Source organism: Protopterus annectens, chromosome 3.part0 (genome assembly GCF_019279795.1).
Source record: "Protopterus annectens isolate FY-2018-M chromosome 3.part0, PAN1.0, whole genome shotgun sequence".
Lineage (NCBI taxonomy): Eukaryota > Metazoa > Chordata > Ceratodontiformes > Protopteridae > Protopterus > Protopterus annectens.
Window position 1 is genome coordinate 541038318 of NC_056731.1, and position 24369 is coordinate 541062686.

Below are 24369 nucleotides of genomic sequence, written 5' to 3' on the forward strand. Positions count from 1 at the left end.
GGGGTGGACTTACGGGTAGGTGAGAAGAGTAACAGTTTGGTTTTCTTGGGGTTAAGGAGTAGGCAGTAGTGTGAGAACCATTGTTCTACAGTGATAAAAGCTTTTTGGGTAAGAGACTGGAGTTCAGTTTGAGAGGTAGCTGTGCAGATTATAGTAGAATCATCTGCATATTGTATGCAGGGTAGTGTTTGGGATAGCTGATTGCAGGTCATTAATAAAGATAGAAAATAGAAGGGGGCCTAGGATAGAGCCTTGAGGTACACCTAAAGAGATAGGAAGGAGATTAGATAGTGAATTTTTCCAGAGTACTGCCTGCTGATGGTTTTCTAGGTAAGATGTAAACCAAGTTAAGGAAGGAGGGTCAAGTGAGAGAGATTTTAGTATGTGCAGAAGAAGTTTATGATTAACCATGTCAAAAGCTTTAGATAAGTCAATGAAGACTGAAGATGATAGATTTTATATATATATATATATATATATATATATATATATATATATATATATATATATATAAAATCTCTCTAGTTTTAGACTTAGCCTTAGTTTTAGATAAGTGCCCTGTGTTGGCTTCTGTTTTTCTATAGTGTTGGCCTAAGAGTTGGCCTTGTATTTAATTATGTTCTTAGGAGTACTTTGATAGATAATTTCTTAAGTGTGTTGTTTCAATTGTTTAAAATTGTTTAATTTGATAATAGAGATGACTGATGAGAAAGAGAAGCCACATCCAAAATCTGACTTCAAAAAATGTAGTCACTGACGGGGCATGTTCAATGTGCTTATTGTCTGGGGGCTAAACACCTCCAAGTCTCTTGCAGTATCTGTCACTCCTTCTCCTCCAGGATACTTTTAGAGAGAAGGAGGAAATTAGTGGATAGAGGTTTACTTCAGCACCCTTTCTCCGAAGCGCTGGGTGACCAGGATGGTGCTAGTAGATCCTCAAAGTCTTCCAAGTCCTCAGGTGACTCAAAAAAATCCAAAAAGACAAAAAAAAATGGAGGGTGTAGGGTCATCGGTTCCACTGTCCTCAGAACTGAGTGTCCCTTCTTTTTGGAGCCAGCTCACAGCTTTCGGGCCAGTCTCTGAGATTCCCTCATCTCCTCTGCTCCAATCAGCACCTTCGGTGCACTCCTCGAAGTCTTCTGTCAGCTTCTCAGATATGGATATGGACCGGCTAGTGCAGAAGCTTTTACGGGCACCAGGCCTTGCTAAATTGTTGTCTGCTCAGACGCCTTCGTCAGAGCCAAAGACCATTAACCCAGACTTGACTACTCCTCCTCCAAGCCGTACTGGACTTTCGGAGCCGAAGGAGCCTGACTTGATAGTGGTTGAGCTTGTGGAGCCGAGACCTGCACTGGTGTTATCGGTTCCATCTACTCGGATGTCCCCAGTACTGACCGGGGACTCTAGGAGCCAACACTCTCCTGTCGGGTCCGGGGAGGATAGTCGTACCGATTAGTCGGTGCCGACTCTTCGTCTCGGGGCTTCGGCTCGGATGAGGTCGGCTCCTACCTCGGGCTCAGAGCCCATGGCCTCTGTGCGGGAGGATCGGACGGTCCCTTCGGATCCGTCTACCCCTTCTCGTTGGAGCCATGGTGCGTTCGATGCCATGTGGAGAGTCCTGTCTCCAAAGACATCATCAGCATCAGGTCTGGCTTCCTCCTCCCCTCAAGTGCCTGTGTCCGCTCCTGCTTCTACCGGTCCACCCAAGCGTAGAGACCCTGAGCCTCAAGTAGCCCCACAGGGTGCCCCCTGCTCTTCTGAGACCTCCCTAGTTCCCCCCACTGAGGAGGTACCCAGGAAGAGACTGTGCAAGAGGAGGCACTTGGACTCCCCACAGGAGTCTTTGACATCTGACACTGACTTGGATGAGTCAGAAGGGTCCCCTTGATCCCTCTCTAAGGATATCTCCTTTGCGGAGATATTAGAGATCCTTAATCAGAGGGGCGGTTGGCAGTCCAAAAGCCCTACTGAAGATGAGTCAGTGCTCTTGAAAGCTTTCAGGTCTCAACCTTCCATTTCTTGGGTGTCTCCGCCTTACGATGAGCTCATGAGATCTCTCTAAGGTGGCGGAGTCTCCGGAGGCCATGGAACCTGCCCCTTGAAAGCCAAATAAGTTCATCTCTGCCCCAGTGGACAAAGCCTTTTTGACTAAGGGAGTGCCTGTTGATGCCATGGTGGTGGCTGCAGCCACCAAAAAGGAAAAGTCTGAGACGTCCTGATCTATCCATCCTCCTAACTGAGATTCTAGGATCATGGATAGATATAGGAAACGCATGTTTAGTTCAGAGATCTTTTCCCTTTGATCACTGAACTATTTAACCCATTTTACAAGACTACAAAGAGATCTCTTGAAAGAGCTAGGAGATACTCTCCAGGGTACGGTAGCTGCAGGAGTTGCCAACAAAGTTAACACACAGCTCGTTACCCTAAACTCGATCGTGAACTCGTCCATGCATCTCATATCTTACGCAGCTGATGGTTCGAGTAGAGCCTCTAGTTCAGGCATTGCTCTGCGTAGACAAGCCTGGATGTGTCTCTGTTCCTTTGTGGAGCCTTTCAAGTCTTCCTTTATCAACACCACATTTGATGGCTCATCCCTGTTTGGGCCCAAGGTAAAGGAAACTCTAACCAGGTCTGAGCAGGAAGGCAAGACTCTATCTGCCATTGGAGTCTGTTTTCTACCCCTACTCGGCCCTGTCGGACGACAAATGTGGTTCCGAAAAGCACAGGGAGCCTTTCAGGACACACGTGGAGAAACCCCCTCTAGAGGCAGAGGAGGAGGTTATAATGGAAGACGCTGCCCGTGCGGCGGGGGGGGGGGTCCGCAACAGCAGGGTGACAGAGGCCAGTTCTCTGGTCAGCCCTACCAGCACTCCTGAAAGGAGACCCGGTTGTCCGGCTCTAGAGGCAGTCGGGGGTCACTTATCTTTGTACCCAGAAGCCTGGCTAAGCATAACGTCCGATACCTGGGTACAAAGCATCATTTCCAGAGGGTATTTCATACAGTTCTCCCCCCCCCCCACTCCTGTAAACAGAATCCCGGATGTTCCACCCAGTCTCACGGAACAAGCAACTATAGTAGTCCACAAGTTGCTAGAAAAGAGAGTCATCCAGCCAGTCCCAGCAGACCAAGTTGGATTCGGAACTTACTCAAGATTTATGGTTCCAAAGAAAACAGGGGACTGGAGACCTATCTTGGACCTCAGCAGACTCAACCAATTTATAAAAAAAGAGAAGTTCCGAATGGTCATGCATCAGTCCATTCTTCCCTTTCTAGGAAAAGGCAATTGGATGTGCTTCATCGATCTCAAGGACGTGTACAACCACATAAAGATGGACAGACTCTCCAGAGATCACCTGAGTTTCGAGCCCTGCCCTTTGGTCTCACTACAGCTCCCAGAGTGTTCACCAAATGCATGGCAGTGGTCACGGCTCACCTGAGGCATCTAGGATTCCAGATGTTTCCATATCTAGACGATTGGCTCCTCACCGCTACCACCAGGCATCAATTGATTCAGGCAACACAATCTACTCTGACACTCTGCCACCACTTAGGTATTACAGTCAACTTCGAAAAGTATGCCTTGTTGCCATCGCAGCATACTGTCTTTGTAGGAGCAGAGTTATTAGATACCTCAACCACCACTCTATGTCTTCCAGTCTAAAGGGTCCCACTTCTTTGCCAACACGTCATCTCATTGGTGTCAAAGAACAGAGCTATAACCGCAGAGGTCTTGAAGGTACTAGGTTTGATGACGGCAGCAATTCTAGCCATTCCACTCTCAAGGATGCATATGCGAATTCTTCAATGGCTCCTGTTCGCTCAGTGGTCTTACCAGAAATTACCAATGAACCATATGATTCTCATCACAAATCTTGCAAGAGAGACCTTCGGTGGTGGTTGACGTCTCTTCATGTCACAATAGGAAGACCCTTTGTGCTCCCCCCCCCAGTAGCCACTGTGACCATGGAAGCTTCCCTGATAGGGTGGGAGTGGGGGGCATTTTCAGGGAAAGATTGCCCAAGGCACATGGACGGATCAAGAGTCACATCTGCATATCAATGTTCTGGAGTTGAGAGCAGTACTTCTGGCGTTGCAGTACTTCCAGGACTCTCTTCTTCTAGGGACAATTGCAGTTCAGACAGACAACATGTCAGTGGTCTGGTACTTGAACAAACAGACAAACAGGGTGGAACCAAGTCTTATCCCCTTTGTCGAGAAGCCCTCAGGGTATGGCAATGGGCTGTGTCATCCCAGCATTTTCTGTTAGCAACGCACATCCCAGGGAAATCCAACATGACAGCGGACAACCTGAGCAGGGCAATCCTGTTGCCTTACGAGTGGTCTCTCAACCAACACGTTGCGGACTTGGTTTTCCGCAAATGGGGCCAGCCTTGCTGAGACCTCTCTGTCAATCACATCAGTACCAAATGCAGAAGCTACTTTGCCCTGATACCACCTCCGGGACATCCCCCGAGAGACGCACTCGTACACGATTGGCCTCTGGGTCTCCTATATGCATTCCCACCAATTTCATTGATACCAAGGTTTTTACAGAAAGCAAAATCGCTGGGTAGGACTGTTATCCTCATAGCCCCCCATTGGCCGCAACAGATTTGGTTCCCTTTCCTTCACCATCATCTGCTGGAGGATCCATGGATCCTGGACCCAGTTCCAGACCTCCTGACATGCCCGTCAGGGGACCTCCATCCTTCATTGCAGTCTCTAAAGCTGACTGCTTGGCTGATCCACTTCCCCAAATAGCCAGGCTTCATTCACTCTCATATGACACAAGACAAATTCTATTGTCTTCTCATAAGCCATCCACCAGAAAACTATATCACAGTAAGTGGAAAAGGTTTTCCATCTGGGCCAGTATACAAAAAATGACCCTTTTCGAGCTCTTTTGTCATCCATTTTAGAGTTTTTGACAATGATTTTTAAGGAAGGAGCAGAAGCTGCCACAGTTCAGGTTCAGTTAGCCGCCATATCAAATTTCCACCTTGGATTCGGTGGGTTTAATATTATGGCCCATAAGTTGTCTAAGGTTTTTCGCAAAGGTGTTTTTCACATGAGACCTCCTGTCAAAATCCCTTATTCTCACTGGAATTAGAATTTTATGCTCTGTCAAATAATTCTACCCCCTTTCGAACCAGCATCATCTTGTGATCTCAGATTTTTATCTGGAAAACTATTTTTCCTAGTGGCCATTACTTCTGCCCACAGAGTGTCAGAACTTCAAGCATTATCTATCAGACCTCCTTACATGATTTTCCACGCTGATAGAGTATCTCTCAGAACAAACCCCTCCTTTTTGCCTAAAGTCTGTTCTGAGTCCAATATCAATCAGGTCATTGAGTTGCCAGTCTTTTTTCCCAACCATTCCAACAAATTGGAATACATGCTGCACAAACTTGACGTACACAGACAGCTCAGATTTTATCTTGATAGAACTAAGGATATTAGAAAATCAGATCAACTCCTTGTATCCTTTTCAGAGGCCAGAAGAGGTAGACCAGTGGCTAAAACAACCCTTTCAATATGGTTATCTGATTGTATCCCATTTGTTCATGCTAATGCTAACATACCTTTGCTACACAAAGCAAAGGCTCATTCAACCAGAGCCGTTTCTACGTCTTCTGCTTTTCAAGCTAAATTGCCCCTTGACAACATTTGCGCTGCAGCCACTTGGTCTAAGCCTCATACCTTTATCACTCATTACAAAGTAGATAAGGCTTCCAGGGACAGGTCTTCTTTGGGTTCCACTGTCCTGAACAATGTACTCCCGTGAGCCACCCAGGATTGCGGGTGCTAGGGACGCTACCCATCAGTGAGAATAAACGGCGAGATTTAACAACTTCACATAAAGAAGTTATGTACTCACCATAACGTTCCATGTGAGTTGTTTATCTCGCCTTTATTCTCACGTCCCTCCCTCCATCCCTCTCCTGGCCGACAGTTGACCTAGAGGCTAGTATCATCCTGGTTGTTCAATACTTCTTCTTCCTTCTTGGGGAGTGCTTCCCTTACAGGGGTATATATACACGCAGCAAACAAGATCTGAGGTAATTCCAGCAGTGCATCATGGGATAAGGGGCTTGGTCTTGCGCTAGTGGCAAACCTTGATCTTTGCTATCGGCCGTGTCGGAGCCGAGGATCGGCTCTGAACCCATCAGTGAGAATAAACGTGAGATAAACAGCTCACATAGAACGTTATGGTGGGTACATGACTTCTTTTTCTAAATGGTGGCTGCTGAATATTTTTGTATACTTTTAAGGATCCCCAAAATAGTATGTATCGCAGGTTTAGGCTTCTTTAAAAAAGTCAGTATACTGGGTAAGATTCTTCCTTCTAAAAGAAAGTATTCTAATTGTAAATCAGTCTTCGTTTATGCTATGTGTATTCCATTATGATATGCTCTGGTGTAGTCCCTTCAAATTGCAAAATATTAAACATAATACCAAGTAATCAATGGCTTTAAAGATGACAATGCCACCCCCAGTCAGGTTTCATGACTGATCGATTTGTCATTCCTTATAGAGTCTAAAGTAAACCTTTCATTCTTATTAAAGTTATGTTTAATAAAATTTCTTCTTTCTGCCTGCCAATTTACAGATATCTTCAAAAGCTTTCTCTATTGCCTGTGTAACTGGTTATAAAATAGGGTTGAACAAACTTTTCCTTTTGAGACCTGCACACTCATGTTGTACAGTAAGCTGTTCTGTATGTGATTGATTAAAAATATTGCTAAATTAAGCTTTCTAGTATATAGTTTTAAGTGCCCATAAAGAAAAAGGATGTCAAGTTGCCTCTGTGGGATGAATTTAAAGCCCTTTTCAAAAAAGTGAGACATGATCTAGTGTTATGGTCAAATGACTATAATTAAATATATTAAAGCCATTGTGGGAGAGTATAATATTATCTCCTCTTTCCCTTGGCTTTCCCTCTCCTTTCCGTGAACCGAGGGGGATCTCTCTCTTCCTCCTTGTCCCCTCTCCCCTCCATAAACCGAGGGGGATCTCTCTCTCTTCCTCCCTGTCCCGTCTTAGCTAACCAGTTTATTTTGTCTCTCAGGTCTCTTCAGGCTTACTGGCTTGCAGATAGTCTGTGCATTTACACTTATACGTCCACTTATTTACCCTTAAGGCTGTGGGCTTAGAGCATACATTGGACATTCAGCTCTATGGAAGGTTTTGATACCCTGACTGCACTTTCAGGTTATTTGGTAGGATAATACAATAGTTTGGAGTATTAAAACAGTGATCGGTAGGACATTTGCTGTTAAGGTAAGTTCTTACACAGCTGTACTTTTCAACATACAGTGCCACTTTCGTAAGAAGATTAAAACATTAGTTTAAGTAATGCAGTTGTATAATAACAGTACATTGTGTCTGGGTATTTGTAATGCAGATTTACCATCTGCTGTCTTTGGTCATTCAGACTTCACCCTCATGACCATGCCACGTCTGCCATGGGAAAACCATACAACTTTGACATCCAGACATGAGTTACTGCTAAAGAAAGAACAGAATGAAATGGACATTAATCTGAAGAATGTAGATTTTCTGCAGCACACTATTTTACTTCATAATCTGAGTTTAATGCGTGCTAGCATTCTCATCAAACTTTTGTATGAAATGGCTTACAGTGTTCACATTTTACTCATACACATCCCTGCATTGGGTACGGTTTCTAATTTGATCCATGAAGCTAGAGCATGATGATTTTAGGAGTACAGCTGTAAAAATGTTTTGCTGCTTCTAGACCAGTGTAGGAAAAATTTCTTTCCATTTTTTCTGCTTTATGTTAACTGCTTATTATGTGTGCTTGCTTGCAGATAGCTGTGCTGTCTTTGAAATCTGTTTTTATTGTCTATCTTTTTCATATTCAGCTTTTGGGATTTATTAGAACTTGATTCACTAAAAGTGTTATTGAAGTGGAGAAGCATTTTTTCTTTTTTTTCTTTTTTCTTTTTTTTTTTTTTTACTTTTCTAATTTAATTTTTTTTTTGTCTTACAGAGAGTCTTTTCCTAATTCAGACCAGTTCAACCTTTTAATGAGATTTACTGTTGACCAGACACAGACACCTAATTTGAAGGTGAGTTTCTATGTGTAAGAAATCACTGTTTAAGACAGTGAAGCTTGTTTGGGTAGGCAGCGCTGTGTCACCATTAATGCCATTTGTTAAGAAGTATGTTGGCTGTTTTTCCCCACTAATTAAATGTTTAATTTTGCTAGTGTTTGTCATTTTATTTAATTTTGTTAAAAATGTAAAAGTTCTTTCATACGTCTAATACATTTTTGAATAAAGTTTGTGGTAAAACAAGGAAATAACTGAGCTGACTATTATATCTCCTAATCTTATAATTGCACTTTTGCTAGATTTTACCATCCAGCACTGCTAAGTAGCTGTGTGGGAAAATCTGTTTGAAAGGGGACTAAAAGAGTAATGAATTCTGAGTAGAAAGAATCTGTTCTTACGGATAGCTATTGGATTTGAGCTTGTTCATTACAGTGCACTTGGGGGTATCTCAGAACTGTCTGGGTGAGTGCCATGGATAGGGATTATAGGCAGTCATGAGGGTTCTTTTTGATGACCTACCGTTGAGCAGAACGACAAGTGATACGTGTCTGCTGAAACCCGCAGTGCTTTTCTAGATTGGTTGCACAGTTCCATGCATTCATGATGAAAACTAACTTGTAGCTCTCTGAGCCGAACACCTGCCCCGCCCAAATAACATATTTGCATCACTACTCCTCCTGTGATGAAACACAGCAATGCACAGACAGCTTTGCCCCACCTTTTGCCCATGAGGTATGTGCCCATCCTACCCTGCCAGCACCAACATGAACCTGGGTTTTATTGTGGGCTTTGAATTTCAACTACACTGGAGCTTGATGTAACTGTATAACTTTGACACATTTCTCTCTTGTTTCTTTGGCTGTTTTTTAACTTTAAACACCGGATGCTATTTGTGGCAGGATCTGCATGAATCAGCTGTGAAGATAAATCTCAAAGACATGAAGTAGCTTAAATGTAAATTTTAACTTAAACATCTTAAGGGTAGAGAAGGTGGTGTTCTGCATTCCTGTGTAGAAATGTCTGAATTCTGTCCAGATTAATGTGTATAAATCTGTATATGAACAACTGCCTTTGTATTTTTATGTTCATTATGTTTTGTAAAATAATGCAGTGTATTTTCTGCTAAAACATGGATGTGACTTCTGGACCTCCGTTTCCAGGTTCCATGCTATAAATACCAAAAACATCATGCCCCTTGCTAGGTATTTACCATTATTTAAAACAGCAAAACTTAACCACTTGTAATTGAGTGGAAAATTGTATTCAGTACGATCACCTTTCTCCTTCTTTGTATTTCATCGAAGAAGCACTCCAGAAAAGTGAAACTGATCCTAGATATACTTTGCCTCAAACAGCTGCTATAACATATATGGGTGTTTCAACATCTTCCTCATAGGCTTTGCAAGATTCATTGGGTGGCCATCACCTTTTACCACTTCAGCAACAATCCTCTTGAGATCAAACTGTATCAGCTACAACAGATACTGGTGCATTCACAGTTTTCATACAGCAGCTGAAGTTATTGATGGCTCAATTTCAAGACTGGGGCAGAACAAGGTAATTGCTGTAAAACTGAAATAAAACTCCAATATGCTGAAGAAAAAAATCCCAATGTCAAGAAACTTCTTTATTAAAACAACAAAGCTTTCAGGTCTACTCAATGTGAATATAAAACACTTGTATTAACTCAGTTTAAATAGGAGCAAATCACATCATGTGACTACAGCCAGCTCGTCACGAGTGCCATTTAAAACAGAAGTCATCTATAACATATAAAAAAAAAATCTGTGTGTGTGTGTGTGTGTGTGTGTGTGTGTGTGTGTATATATATATATATATATATCACACACAAACACCTAAGTTTACTTTGTTGCAACCAACCTGGCCTTAATACTGCTGTGACCATTAAACCTGTGCTGGTTAAGTTGCAACAAAGTAAACTTTGATGTTTGTGTGAGATATATATGTATGTATACATATATATATATATATATATATATATATATATATATATTTTTTTTTATGTGTTATAGGTGACTGTTGTTTTAAGTGGCACTCGTAATGAGCTGGCTGTAATCATATGATGTGATTTGCCCCTATTTTAAACTGAGTTAATACATGTGTTTTATATTCACATTGAGAAAGGGTGTAGACCCGAAAGCTTTGTTGTTTTAATAAAGAAGTTTCTTGACGTTGGGCTCAATTTCAAGATTCCCTTCGGATGCAAGCCCAGGCAAGTAAGCATTCCCTTACTGTTATTACGGATAACACCAGTTGCTTTGAACACAGTTTCCAGGACACCCGGTACCTTTCATCCTTGATTTCACCTAAACTCTATAAGACCAGCTTGAAGATCAGAACAATCAAAACTGCAGAAATAACAATGGAAATCCTGGGACTCCAGGAAGGAGAGGAGCAGAAAGATATGTTGCATATTTTTCACACATGGCTGCCCACTACCCTTGATTTTGATACAGCTGTCAGACGTATGCTGGAGAGTGACCGTCATTCTTTAGCACCTCTTTCTTCACCCAATACTTCTCCCAGACCATTAATAGTCCTCTTTTTATGTTTAACACTAAAAGAGAAAGTTTTATAGGCTGCCTGGGCAAAGAAGGATATAAGCTGTTTGGGATTCAAAATAAGATTTGAGAATGGCTTCTCGAAGTTAATAATGGCTAAGAGAAAGGTGCGGTTTCCTTTGCTGAGGTGCTTGAAAGAGAAAGGGATACGAGCTACCACAGTTTATACTGCTAAGCTGTGGGTTGTACTGCCAGACGGTCCTCATGCTTTTCACCATTTGGATGATGCTGTGACATATTTAAAAAAAAGAAGTCAGCTGTAACTCTCCCAGTCAGTATGTATTGGTCTGCAGCACTCTAAGCGAGATAGAGTTTCAAACAGATTCACTGTATCCTCTGCAGATCAGTGTTTATATGTCAGGACCATCCATCTGTTGCTTTACTGACATGAATATTGGGGAATATTATCTTGAATGGCTATGAGAACTTGATGTTATGGACAACATTCTTATATGGTCTTTACCTAGTCTTGTATTCAGAAGGGCACTTGGATATCTACTTTGTTTGTCAAACATTTCCATTATCATTGCTGCTTAGTTCTGTCTATATAGTACCTGTAATTAAGCAGTGAATGTCACAGAGCTGCATAAGGACAACATCCAGGCTGACTCTGTTTTTTGTAGACTGGTTACCAATTCAGTGGTTGAAGGGCATCAACGCGTTTTATTTTCCCCCTAACCTTGGGAAACAGCTTTTTGCATGTAGTTATATTTTGTATGCAGTTTCAAGCTGGTCCATAATACTATTTTTCTGTTATTATTAATTGTGTTTTATAGGTTTTGTTGTCACAAGCTCACTAAAACCTAAATAGATGCTGTCCTACTGTCTCAGATTTGCATTTTTGATTATCTGTAGAATAATACTACATACTTCTACTACTGTACTAGAGGTCTTAGATTTAACTTTATTTTTTAGGCAGAACTTGACAAAAACCTCCTCTGTCAGAGGCCGGTGTACACATTTTTACTATTCAGTTATGTGGAGTTACTTAGCATTAATGTTAATAGTATAAACTCTCCAGTCAACCAGTCTCTGTTAATGATATGAGTTAGGAAGTCCCTGCCAGATGTTTTATTTTTACAAGAGGCCCATCTTTCTGCTACTGAACATTCAAAGTTAGCTTGATAGGGTTATACTTCATTAGCCTCTTCAGCACACCCTACAGCTAAACATAAGGAGTAACTGTGTTAATTAAAAATAACCATTCTCAGATTTGTCTTCTAGATAGATTCTCTCTTTCAGGTGGTGAGATGTCAGGAATGATAGTTAACATAAGCAGCAGGATAATTACTATAATATCTCTACTCCTCAGCTAGTGTTAAATAAGCCAACTGTCTTTTAGATATGTTTAGGACTATAGTAAGGCATCCCTCATCTTAGCTGGGTGTTTTAATTGTTTACTTGACCCTTCAGGTAACACATTGGTTCTTAGGTAAGTGCTAGGCTAGCTGCCCTTGCGGGCCATTTTAAGCCTAGCCAGTTTCTCTCTTTGTGCTCAAATTAACCTATCCCATTTGTTTATAGATTTGCTTTGCCCATCCCATAATCAGTAATTATATATGACCCTAATGTGAATAACTGGGATCATACCATAGATGATTTGAGGGGATCCATGCATTGGATAAAATCTTTTTGAGCTGCCTCTGTCCATTAGTAGTACAGGAGGCTTTATTTGGGTAAATTTTCTGTTTCCCATCCATAGATCTAAGTTGCTATTGAAAATGCACAGAGATGAACTTTGTTTTATGTGGATGGGGTGTATGTTCCACAGTAGCAGTGTCCTCTGTGAGATACACCTGTCCCTCCAAACCATTCTGTTGATGTTGCAGAAGAGGTTTTGATCCCATCATCTCATCCATTTACATCCCTGATTGTTTAATGATGTCTCTGGTTAATTTAGCTTGCTTTTTGGAGCCTCCTTATATTCAATAAACACATCATTCTCAAAGATTTGACACAGCTGCCAGAAATGATAGGGTCTCTGTGGATCATTTGCTTCTTGATGTCCCTTGACCTAAGGGTTGTTCAGGGCCCATACTTTGCTCATGATGCTATGGAATTTCCCTTACCATCTTGTGAACCTTTACCCCAAGAACATGGCATCACTGCCATTTTTATGCTTGATGTCCTGATTTTTTCAGCATCTTTGTTAGAGGTCACTTAGGAGATAGTTAATACTCATTCATTACTCAGCTACTCTCTTCACTTGTTATGGGATTCTTATAAATATTTTCTAAATGCTGAATTAAGAATGGGGTCATCTGGGCTTCGGAAAGACTTCAAATCTCTCCAACATCAGTACCAAGCAACTCTAACACAACAATCTCTCTGTAAGAGGCAGTCTCCCTCCTTATCAAAAGCACTGTCTGAGATTAAAGCCAAGATTCAAGACATCATTAACAAGAAAATTGAAATAGCCTTAGAGTGACTGCACCTCCTATATTATGAAGACTCCTTTCAGGTGTACTCTAGATTGGACCACAAGCGTAACAAGAACTCAGTCCAGTATACCGCACTAACAGATTGTATTCAGAGTAAGACACAAAGCAATATGTCTCTTACTGCCATTTTGATTTGATTTAAGGCATACTGTCAGATGATGTATAGTAATTCAGATCCTTAATATATTTTCTCTCAGCAATCAATTTTACTTGGTCTTTTCCACCATCCCCACTTTGACTAAAGAGCAATTCCTTTGATTTCTTATCACCTGCACTGAGGTCCTCTCTTTTATTAAAAGATTGAAACCCCCCAAAGCCCTAGGCAGTTACAGTCTACCTGTGGAAGTGTATGAGGAACTCTCAACTCCAGCACTTAATCTTGTGGTAAATACGCATCTTTCAGCTTTTTCCCAGTTTTTCATACCCCTGTTTTGGAGGCAGTCACTTCTAGTCCTAGTGTATAAACCGGGCAAGGACTCATCCTCCCCTGAGAATTGCATACCAATTTCTTTACTTAACTCATTTCCGCCAATGGAACACTGGAGGTTTGCACTGTAACTTCCAGTGGGTGAAGCCAAAGCTTTATGATAAGATTCAAGTCATGTCCTCACATTTCAAATAATGTTCATATGTCTGGAACCATCGGAGTTACTAAAGAAGTTTAAATGGCAAACTCTCCAGCACAAACTGTTTTTAGAGTGGTGATATTCTGTAGGTTGTAGGTCCTAAACTGGATTTTATAAGTCACAGTAAACACAGTAACCATTGAGTTTGTAATATTGTGTAAACTTATAATATCAGCCACCCAAGTAACACACACAGTGTCAGCAGCATTTTGTTCACCCAGCTTAGAGCTTTTATTTGAGGCTAAGCAGCTCTTGGCAACCAAGTAGTGCACAGACAGCTATTTAGAAAAAACATGAAATTTATGGAAGTATAAATAAATATTGTGTAAACAGCAATTCATTTATCTTTACCTGTACTAGACAGAGGTCAAAAATCAATATAGTTGTGTGTTTGCCACTGTAAGCTGTAGTATGAAATATTTTAATATTTGGATGTAACAATGTTTTAGAATTATTAATGCAAATATGAACAAGCAATATAATGTAACTGCAAAATCACCTAGTTGTAATAAGTTAATATAGGTAATAAAAATTTATATGGCAGTATGGACAGCCAGCATAATAACTCTCTCTTGCCCTCTGTCATATACTCAGATTAACCTGGGTGGGTCAAAACTGGCCATTCTGGTCTCACATTTTAAGGACAGCAACAACCCGTGGTGGTGGTGCTGCGGTATCGTTGTTGCCTCACAGTAAGACGCTACCGGTTCGATTCTCAGCTAAAGCGTCTTCTGCGTGGAGATATGCGTGAAAGGGCGTACCTTCATTGAAGGTTGTGTGTCAGGGGTGGTAACTCGACACGCAAAAATCAACTACCAATCATTAGCGGACTGGAGTTCCGCTGTGGCAACCCCTAACCAGGAAAAGCCGAAAGACACAGACAAATTATGGCTTGAGTGAAATTATTTGCACCGTACTTTCATGACCTTGAAAAGGGGTGATGTCGTCACTGACAGATTTTAAAGGAAACCTCCACCTTTTAATTCAGAAATGTGCTTGTTTTTCATTATGTATCTGTATTATGATCTGCTTTAATGCATTAATATCACTCTTTTGCAGTGCTTCCCATTTTATTATGTTTCTCTGAGAGTGAGGTAAAAGCCACATAGTGCAAGGACTACTGGACAATGTACTGTGATTTGTTGGTATAATACTTGCTGAGTTCAGGGAGAGCCTTACACATTGGTCTAAACTCAAATAAATGGTTGTGGCTTAGTAGAGACATAGTAAAAGCAGGATGATGGCTACCATTTATAGGTTCGACTTCCTAACTTACTATCAACCATCCGACCCATTAGTGACTATTTACCTTTGCTGAGGGTCTTATTGCCACTGATTGTTTAGGGTAGGCCTGCACCTTTTTTTGCACCAGTTATTGACTTTTGGTATTTTTTTTTGTATGACCTTTCTCATTTGGCTTTTTAACTTATGGCCTTTCTCTCTAGGGATAGTTATGTCAGTTCTGTGTTTCTACTGCCTCTGATGTGTTTGCCAGATGTGTTTTCTACTTGGCCATAACCCTGGGTCTGTTTGCAGTGCACCGCAAAGCCAAACCCAAACTGTGACACTCTGCTGAAAAGGACACCCTGTTGGACAAACCTTGGTGAAGAACAAAAGCCAACTCAGGACACCAGCAAATGAGACTGACACAGCTTATACACTCAGTGAGTTTGCAACCCATCTTGTGATGTATGGCTTAACATTTAAGCTGATGATGTTTGTGTGGAGTATTGTAGGACTTTTTGTGTGATTCCCCTTCAATGATGGGGTAGGCTGTATTTGCCTCGCCAGCAAGAAATTTTGGTGTATGGACTCAAAAAGTTTGTTTGCCAAATGTAAAATGTCTGTTTGAAAACAAAAAAGTTGATCTAATTTGAAAGGTCTGATACAATGACAAATATCTTTGGATAGGTCCATTCTGATGAGGCTGTGTATGTTTTTATGGTCCATGGGTCAAGCTAATGGGCGGTAATTTCCAGGGTCACAGTCAGTTAATGGGTGGTAATTTCCAGGGTCTGTGACCAGTGCGTGATGGTCCTGTGACCCTGGCTGTCCATCAGCAGGGGATTTAATTCCTTGCGTGGCTGATGGAGCTGGGGTTTAATTCTCATTGAGTTCTGTGGCACAGCCGGGACACCATGGGTCCCATGGATGCCGGGCTGTGTTTTGGGTGAGATGGATGCTGGCAGTGCTCTGGAGAGGGGTGGGGCAGGGGGCTGCATGGTTTTGGGATATCTCCTTCTTGGGGGAGAAGTTTCTCCTTTTGGGGGAGGCAGCAGTCTGAACACCAATATGTAGGAAGTATAGTTCACATCATTTTTGAACTAGTTATTTTCACTTCTACTGGAGAGCTCTGGGAGTTTCCTCCTAGGTTAGCTAATTTCTTTATGATTGTCTTTTGAGTCTCTTATTTGATTCTTTTTTTTCTCTTGCTATTTTTTTTTATATTTTAGTCTTCTCTTTACTTATAGTGATTTCTTATTTTGTACTTTTAAGGATTTTTTATTTTCTGTTTGTTGTAGTAGCTTCTTTCTTGTACTGTTGTTTGCCTTTTGGGTCCCCAGACTGGGCTTACCTTTGCTTTGGTACAAAGCTTTTCTTTGTTTTCTTTTGCTTGTGCAGGATTGCTGCAGGTGCTGGTAGAAGGCGTTTATTGTAGTTTGATTCAGCTTGGGCGTATTGTTTTGACCGCCCTGTTCGCCTGAAAGGAGACCACACTAGTCTTTAGAAGTGTGAAGAAGTCTTTTTGAGAAGTTTTTACTGTGGTCTTTTTATTGGGGGTGGGGTGGGACCTAGGAGGTGATCTGAGATTAGTAGTGTCTGATCTGATCAGTGGTGGTATACTTAGATTGTTGAACATTGTCATGTGTTGTGATATGATCAAGATGATCTCCTATATTATGTCCTTGTGTGGATGGTGACTAGTTGTTCCATGGCATTTGGTTTATGAATTCCATTTCAGGAACTTTTGGGGTGTTTGGAGTTGAGTGAGTAGTGTTCTATATTATATTAGGGTAAGTCACCTAGTATGATGGTGGTGTTTGGTGATACATTTATCCTCTAGTGTTTGTGAGAGAGGCCATGTGAGTTGAGTTGAGTTTGTGAGTGGTGGCCTGTAACATTGCAGAGTGCACAGTCTTATGGTTAATTTAATTGCACCTGGATGGTCTCGATGCATCATGATGTTGCCACCCAGTCTTGAGGTGTGGGTGTCCTTGATGAATGGTTTAGAAGCTATGCCTGGCCAAAAGCCTGGGTATGGGCCTGGATGCAGCCAGCTGGTGCAGCCAGCCGCCCATCCCAGCAGGTTTGGGCGTCCATCCCCTTTGAATGACCAGACAATGACTGTATCCAGGCAAACAAATTTAAGCCAATTGTTAAAGCTGATCATCTTCTCTCTGTATTGTGGCATCATTCTTGGTGAAGGTAGTGCCTGCTCCGCCTGCTCTCATACATGCCTGCTCAGCTGGGTCTCTTTCATGTCCTCCCTCGAGGTTTTCATGTAGTCAAAGTCAGTTTTCGTGTAGTCAGACTATGAGTGCAGTTTATGACTGCTGAGTTTGTACCTGAGAGCTGCTGATCTGAGTGCCAGCTAGCTGGCTAGCGGAGCCCGACAGGCAGCTTACTGTGACCTTACTCAGGCATCTGTGTGAGGACATCAGTGTGTCTCAGATGAGGAGGGACATCAGATGTTGTGACTGGGTGTGTGTGTTTGAGTAGTGTGTCTGTGGCTGACCTGACCGTGAAGTGAGGTGACTGTCTGGTGTTTGCGGGTGTTGTGGGTGGTGGTTTGGTGGTGGTGGTTGCTGCTTTTGTCTGCTCTGCTGTTTTGTTTTTTTTTTGAGCCTCCTGGTGTATGTATGTCTGTGTGTTTGTATGTTGTGTGATTTGAGGTTGTAATGGTACCTATGTGAGACTGGGGTCTATAGTGTGTGTGGTAACCTTCTCCTCCTGACTGGTCTTACCAGTCCTATGTTGACACAAAAAAATAACACAGCAAACACTTAGAATAAATTAAATGCTATGAATCAGCTACTACACTAGACAACACATAAGAAACAGTAACACACAACAAACAGTAAACAAACAGTCCAAGTGCATGCAATAAATAAGTTAAAAATGTCAGAAACCAAAATAGAAAAGGCAGAGGCTTAAGAGCGTTGCTAGGTATTCAGATGTGGAAGCAACAAAAATATACTTAGTATCAAGAAAAAAACTATTCAGCTCTCTGCAGCCTGGATTACTCTGCTGGCCGGGAGTCTGTGCTGAGTAGGTACAAGCTGAAAGTTTTATACCAGGGGCTCTAGTTACTGGCTGAAACCTCACTCACAGACAGGAAGAGGGACTACGATACTGCCAATAAAGTCCTCATCAAGGCTATGAGGAGGTGTGACTGCAGCAAGATGGGGGATAAAAGTGGACAATGTCTGAATAGACAAAGGGATGCACTTCCCTTTTGATTCAAGCACCAGTCCTCCAGCTCCATACAAATAACCACTGGGCAGATTTTATGTCATTTATATTTTACTTACCAGAAATGAGACCTCCTCCCCACCTCCACAGAGTGGGCTGTAAGCTGCCTTTTATACGTGACAAGACCAAATTAAAGCTTGGACTACATCTGATTAATGACACAACACTGCATACTAAAATGTGTTGTCCTGAGGCTGTAAACAAATCCTTGTCAAAACTTGCTAGACCTATGAAGACTAAATCTCAGTGAAAATTTAACACTTCATCACTTTCTGACACGTTTCCAACAAAGAGTCAAGCATGGAGTCTTCAAGAGTTAAATCATCTCAAATTCATTACATCTGATTAATTTACAAATAAGAATATGTTAGTGATTCTGTAGTCAGACACACTGATTCTCCACTCACTAAGCTGCTCAGAGACAGATGACAGTAAATTGTCTTTTAGGTGCGAGGATCTTGGATATTTCAAGGGCTGTTAACACCCTCTTGCCCAGCAGGTATTACTATGACTTGGTGGTAGTCAGTGTGGGGTGAATAACTTGTGGCACAAAACCCTGAGGGATATGATGAAAGACATATCAGATCTTTCCATGCATGTCCCAAATGCAGGCAAGACTCTTGTCTTGCCTGGAATCCTTCCATCTCCAAGAGTGAGGTCTAGGTACAAAGAATAATTGACTTGAGCAACTATCTGAATGGTTGGTGTTCTTCCAGGGAGATCTATTATGTGTCAGCATGGGAAGAGATATTTATTTATTTTATTTATTTATTTTACATTTGTTAAATGGGGGTGTCTGACTGAACTGAAAAGGCCCTTTTTCAGCAGAGGCCCGGGGAGAAAAGCTCCACAAAGAAAAATTACAGACACATTTAGTTATTTAGACATGATCAGTATACATACAAATTACAAGAGACATGTTTTTACAGTGGTATGCGGCACAAACAGTTACAGTGGAGACAACAAACAAAAAAATATTAATTTTAAAAATAAAGGTAATAGATTTGTGGTGTACAGCTGAAGTGTGGAACATAGGTAGAATACATACATAGTACACAGGTACAGTACATACATTGTAGATTATTCAGTGTTTGTGAATAAGATTGTAAACTATTATCAAATGTTCCAGATTTAGTATGTATATGTTATCCGCTTTCACTAGCCTGGGGAGCAATCATGGCACTGCCAACTTTGCTTGAGATGTTGCCTGATGAGGTCTTTAAAGGAGGCTTTGGATAATGTGTTTTGTATGCTAGTGGGGAGAGAGTTCCGTTTTTTAGCCACTAAATTACTATATAGTGCATCTCCAAAGCTACTGTAGCTGTTGCTCAACAGTTCTACTTGATTTGCTAAGGATGGCTTATACTTCTCATTCCATGGTTTGAGTACACTGGCTAAAGCATTTGCTGCCCCCCTAATGCCTTTATAATTCCAGGTTGAGGTAGTGGGCATTCCAGCATAACTAATATATTAAATCCAAAACAGGTATCTATTAAGGTGGATCTGCTCAGTGCCAAAAGTCTCAGAAACAAACTCTGTGACCTTGAGGCTCTCCAGTATTTGGAACACATCCATATCTATGAAATTACTGAAACTTGGTTTAAATGTTTAGAAAGGAACTCCCTCCATACCTTTGTTTTGCACATACAGTGTCTGATGTTAACTACAGTGGCATTTCCTTATTTGTTAGGGACCATATCACATCCAGACAAGATTCCAAGACACTCAGAAAATGAATATATTGAGCTCTAAATCACACTACACAGGACCAAATATCAGTTTATAGCCTGTTACAGAACACCCCGTGTGTCCCCTGAAAGTCATGTGAGGTTCCTAAATGTAACTAATGAACTTCCTATAAAAAGAATTATGTTATTTTGGGAAACTTTAACTACCTCTCAGTAAACTGGAGTACCTGTACCACCAATGTAGGATATTCCCAGTAGTTTTTAGATTTACTAAACAAAAATTCCTCAGACCAGATTGGATACAAACCCACAGGAGGACAAAATGTTATTGCCCTAGTCAATATGAATATAGCATTGCCCTGCACTGTTCCCTTAGATCAGATGATAAACTAGTAACTTTTACCTTCAGTTCACTAAACCCACTGAAATCAATATCTCACAGTTTAGTGATTTTAAACATACTAATTTCATCAAGTTAAGTGACATTGTTAAAATTCACATAATTTCACCAAGGAGTTCTGTGCCCACTTAAATGTGTAAAATTGGCAGTTCAGACCAGATAACTAACAAGTAAATTCTACAAAACAGGGAAAAAAATCCTTAAAGTATAGAGCAGATCAAAAGACTTGCTTATCAAGGATAACAGGAATTTGACTAAAAATTTGAAATAAAATACTATTAGATCTTCTAAAGCAGCCCATGAACATAAATTAGAATCTGAAACTAAGAACACTTGCAAATCCTTCTTTACATATATTAGGAAACTAAGAAATAATACTCAGAGTTTGCTCTGAACTTATTCATAATGGCACCACTTACCCCAACCCAGTAGATATTGCCAACACACTAGCAAACACATTAATTGCACATTTCACCCACATAAACCTATTGAAAGTCCCATTTATCCCTGAATCTCTCAAACCCCATCATCACTAAAGACCGTGTATTAAAGGTGCTTTCCAAAAATCAAATGCACTTCCTCCGTGGAACTTTATAATATAGGTAGCTGTGTAGTAAACAGTACTAAACAAGCACTGGCAGAGCCACTGCTTTGACTGTTTTACCTGAGTTTAGCCACAGGCTTTGTCTCTGAGGTTTGGCATACATCAGTAGGTGTGCCACTCTGTTAGGCAGCCCCACCTCTGTCTCTGGTAATTTTAGGCCCATTAACCTGACGAGTCTCATTTGCAGAGCCTGGGAATATATTATAACTGACCTGATGTTAAAAATCTCATCAGGCTAGACACAAATCAGTTTGTCAAGGCTCTGTCCCATCTAATGTATCTAATTAACTTTGTCAAATGGATAACATAAGCTGTTTACAATGGTCATACTGTCCACAAAGCAGACCTTGACCTGGCCAAATCATTTGACACCATGTTTCAGAGGGCCTAGTGCTGGGACACTCTTGTTCGGCATTTGATTTTCTGATCTCTAGACTGTGAATCAAAACATGTTGCTAATCAAGTTTCAGGTGACTGCAAATTGAGAGTAGTCATCAAGTCTATCTCTGATGCCCAGGCCTTTTCCTCCAGAACTTACACTCCTAAATACCTGGTGTTCTAAAAACTGGTGTACATTAAATGCTAAATGTACAGTGTTGTCACATTTCCTAGACAACCCTTCCTCAACATACAGCATAGACAATAATGCACTTCAAAGTGAGATTGTTGTCAAGAGACCTTGCAACTTAGGTTGATAATTCTCTCTCATTTGATCATCATGTAACAACAGTAATCAAAAAGCCCTTCTACTTAGTGCAGCTGATTGCCAAAGGAATGTCATCCAGATGCAAAAAGGTCATTATTCCCTTTTATTCAGAATTGATTAGGCCATTTACTGAACACTGTGCCCCCTTTGGGATGTACATCACTAGTCATACCAAACAACTAGAAAGTCGAGAGAAGTTCATAACTGTGATTATCACTGGCTTATAAACGCTAAGCTACCAGAAAGGCTGGAAGCACTGCCCCTCTAGTATCATAGATTCCTGAGGGGAGGTCTGTGCTTTGATGTCCATGCCATTAGGGACCCAATAGTCATGGATCTCTCTTATCTCCACATATTTAATAGTCCCACAAGCACCAGAATCACATATTTAAATCTTCACCACCTCTGAAGTAGGTTTCCCCTGTGTGCTGTACTTTTTAAAAAAAGGTTACTATTGAAAAATCCCAGCATGCCAGCATTTTATTGCCTTTCAAATGTTCATAAACTAGCATAAATTTCCAGGTAGTCATCTTTCTGTAATATTATTCAAGAGGATTATTCTATTCATGTTCATGACCATTTAAAAATGAACAGCATTATGTAATGTGATGATATATAATGGCTTATTTTGGACACAAGTAGATTGAACACTAATGTCAAACAAGAACAAGGAATCGAGACCGTGAATTTTTGTGGTGCTGCTGAACATTTTGATTGCATTGTAGAACTGAATAATTTTTGATTAAGTAACATTTTTATTGCTGTTATTTATTATCTGTTTGTTATTATTTATTTGTCATTTGTTAGCAGGTTAGTCCAGCTAAGTCAAAGACCCATTTTCAGTGGAGACCTGAGGAGAAAAGCTCCAAAAAATTACAAGACATTAACATGCATAAATTCAAAAAACAAAATTATGTAGTTCATAAAGCAGTAAAACTTACATAGTTATATGTTTGCACATATTTACAATAATAGAAGTTGCATGAAAAGTATATACAAGGATAAAATAAAAATGCTGAGTGAACATCATATGAGAGTTTAGAGACAAAGAAAAAAATCAGAATTAAGTTCATGTTGATAGGTCATTATTATTACAGAAAACAGATCTAGATAGGTAGTGAATATGTCTTAGTGTTGGTATTAACAGACAGTATAGGTGGTAGAAGGCTGAAAGATTTGGAGTAGAGAGGAGTAGTGGGGGGGAATTAAGTAGAAGGCTGAAAGATTTTGAGTAGAGAGGGATATGGGGGGGTTAAGGAGGGTTCTGACATGGGCAGTAGCTAGAGTTAAGGTAGTTTTTAAGTTCAGTTCTCAAGCGGGTTGTACATTTGATATTACGAATACTCGGTGGGAGATTGTTCTAAGCTTGGGACACTGTGCTTTTTTATAGAAGTTTACCAGTGTATTTGTTGGTTTTATAAATATTAAGGAGGTGTTGATTAGAGCTGAGTATAGTTCGAGAGGGGGTGTAGAGGGATATGAGACAGGAGAGAGATGGACAGGCTAAGGGCTTGTTTAGTAAGGTGTGAGTGAACTGTAGTTAGGAAAGCAGAAGAAGTTCCCCCACCTCCGGGCAATTATTTCTCTGTAATTTGTACCATTAGAAAAAGAGTATGGTTATGGCTACTTTCTTGCATCAGCATGTGCCGTTCCGGTAATTACAAAATCAAAATTTGTTTCCTTGTGATCGGTTTGTTTTAATTTTATTCCTTTTAATGGATAGTGTTTCTTTTTTTCTTTTTAATGTACTGCTTGGAAGGTTAAGCAAAGACAACAGGAGTGAGTGAGTTTTAGTAATAAATTTCTCTGGGTATGATGAATTAAGGTAAATGGTCTTGACAATATTAAAATGTGTATGTGTACATTAGCTGTATTTGTAGGTGATTATATTGTGTAGCTGATAAATCCAGAAAGGGCATCTCAGTGTTATGGAACATTTTAGACAGTTTCAAGTCTTTTTGGGATATAAATTGAAAATTAAGTAAAGACTGTAGTGGTAAACTGCATACCCATGAACTGGTTCAGCAGTGCAGTGTAAATGACTGTAGCCAACTCCTTATTACCTTTTGTCATTTTTAATCTGGTTGTAATCCCTTTTCTGAGCCTGAAAGCAACTAAATAAAAAAATGCCCATACTTATGGATGATTATGTGTGATAATATGAACTATTTATTTGTATTGATTAAAAGGGATTCTGTTATGGCAACTAAGAGCATGTGTGAAGAAACTAATCAGAAGAAAAATACAGATTGGTAAACTAGAAGGTTATGTTTGTGAGTATGGGAAGTAAGATGCAAGCAGTAAAAGTGCTTAATTGATATTAAATTTTCTTGTGAGAACAGAGAAATGTTTTTATTTTTATAAGTATTTGTTTACCTTGTGCTGGGTTTTTGAAACGTCAGTTTTTCATTAAAAGTTGTATATATAATTCAAGCAGAAGGTTACAAATCAAGGTAGAAAAGTAAGATGATGAGACAGGGGAGGGGCCAAGGGAAAAAGACAGACTAGGATTTTGTATGCAGATTCTGAAGGAGAATTATTACAACGATACAGAATATTGAATTTGTAAACTAGAATAAATTATTTTAAGAACTAAACTAGCATGGGAATAGAGAAAAGACATTTTACCAATTGGGATGTCTGCTGGTAGTGATGTAGAAATAGATGAGAAGGGTTTGGAATTTACTGGAGAAAAGTAGCAAAAGAATCAAGATATTAGGAGTAAAATACTCTGAAGGGATTGATAAAACAATGCATAATAACT

General features: G+C 40.4%; 1 protein-coding gene across 20 annotated transcripts in view; it reads left to right on the plus strand.

Moving 5' to 3' along the window:
* Window positions 1–24369, plus strand: part of CLASP2 (cytoplasmic linker associated protein 2) — a 7203062-nt gene that overhangs the window by 5495829 nt on the left and 1682864 nt on the right. For all 20 annotated transcript variants that reach the window (XM_044064956.1, XM_044064947.1, XM_044064955.1 and 17 more), the window contains one exon: window positions 8022–8100. In XM_044064956.1, the coding sequence (XP_043920891.1) occupies window positions 8022–8100 (79 nt within the window). The remainder of the gene's footprint in view (window positions 1–8021; window positions 8101–24369) is intronic.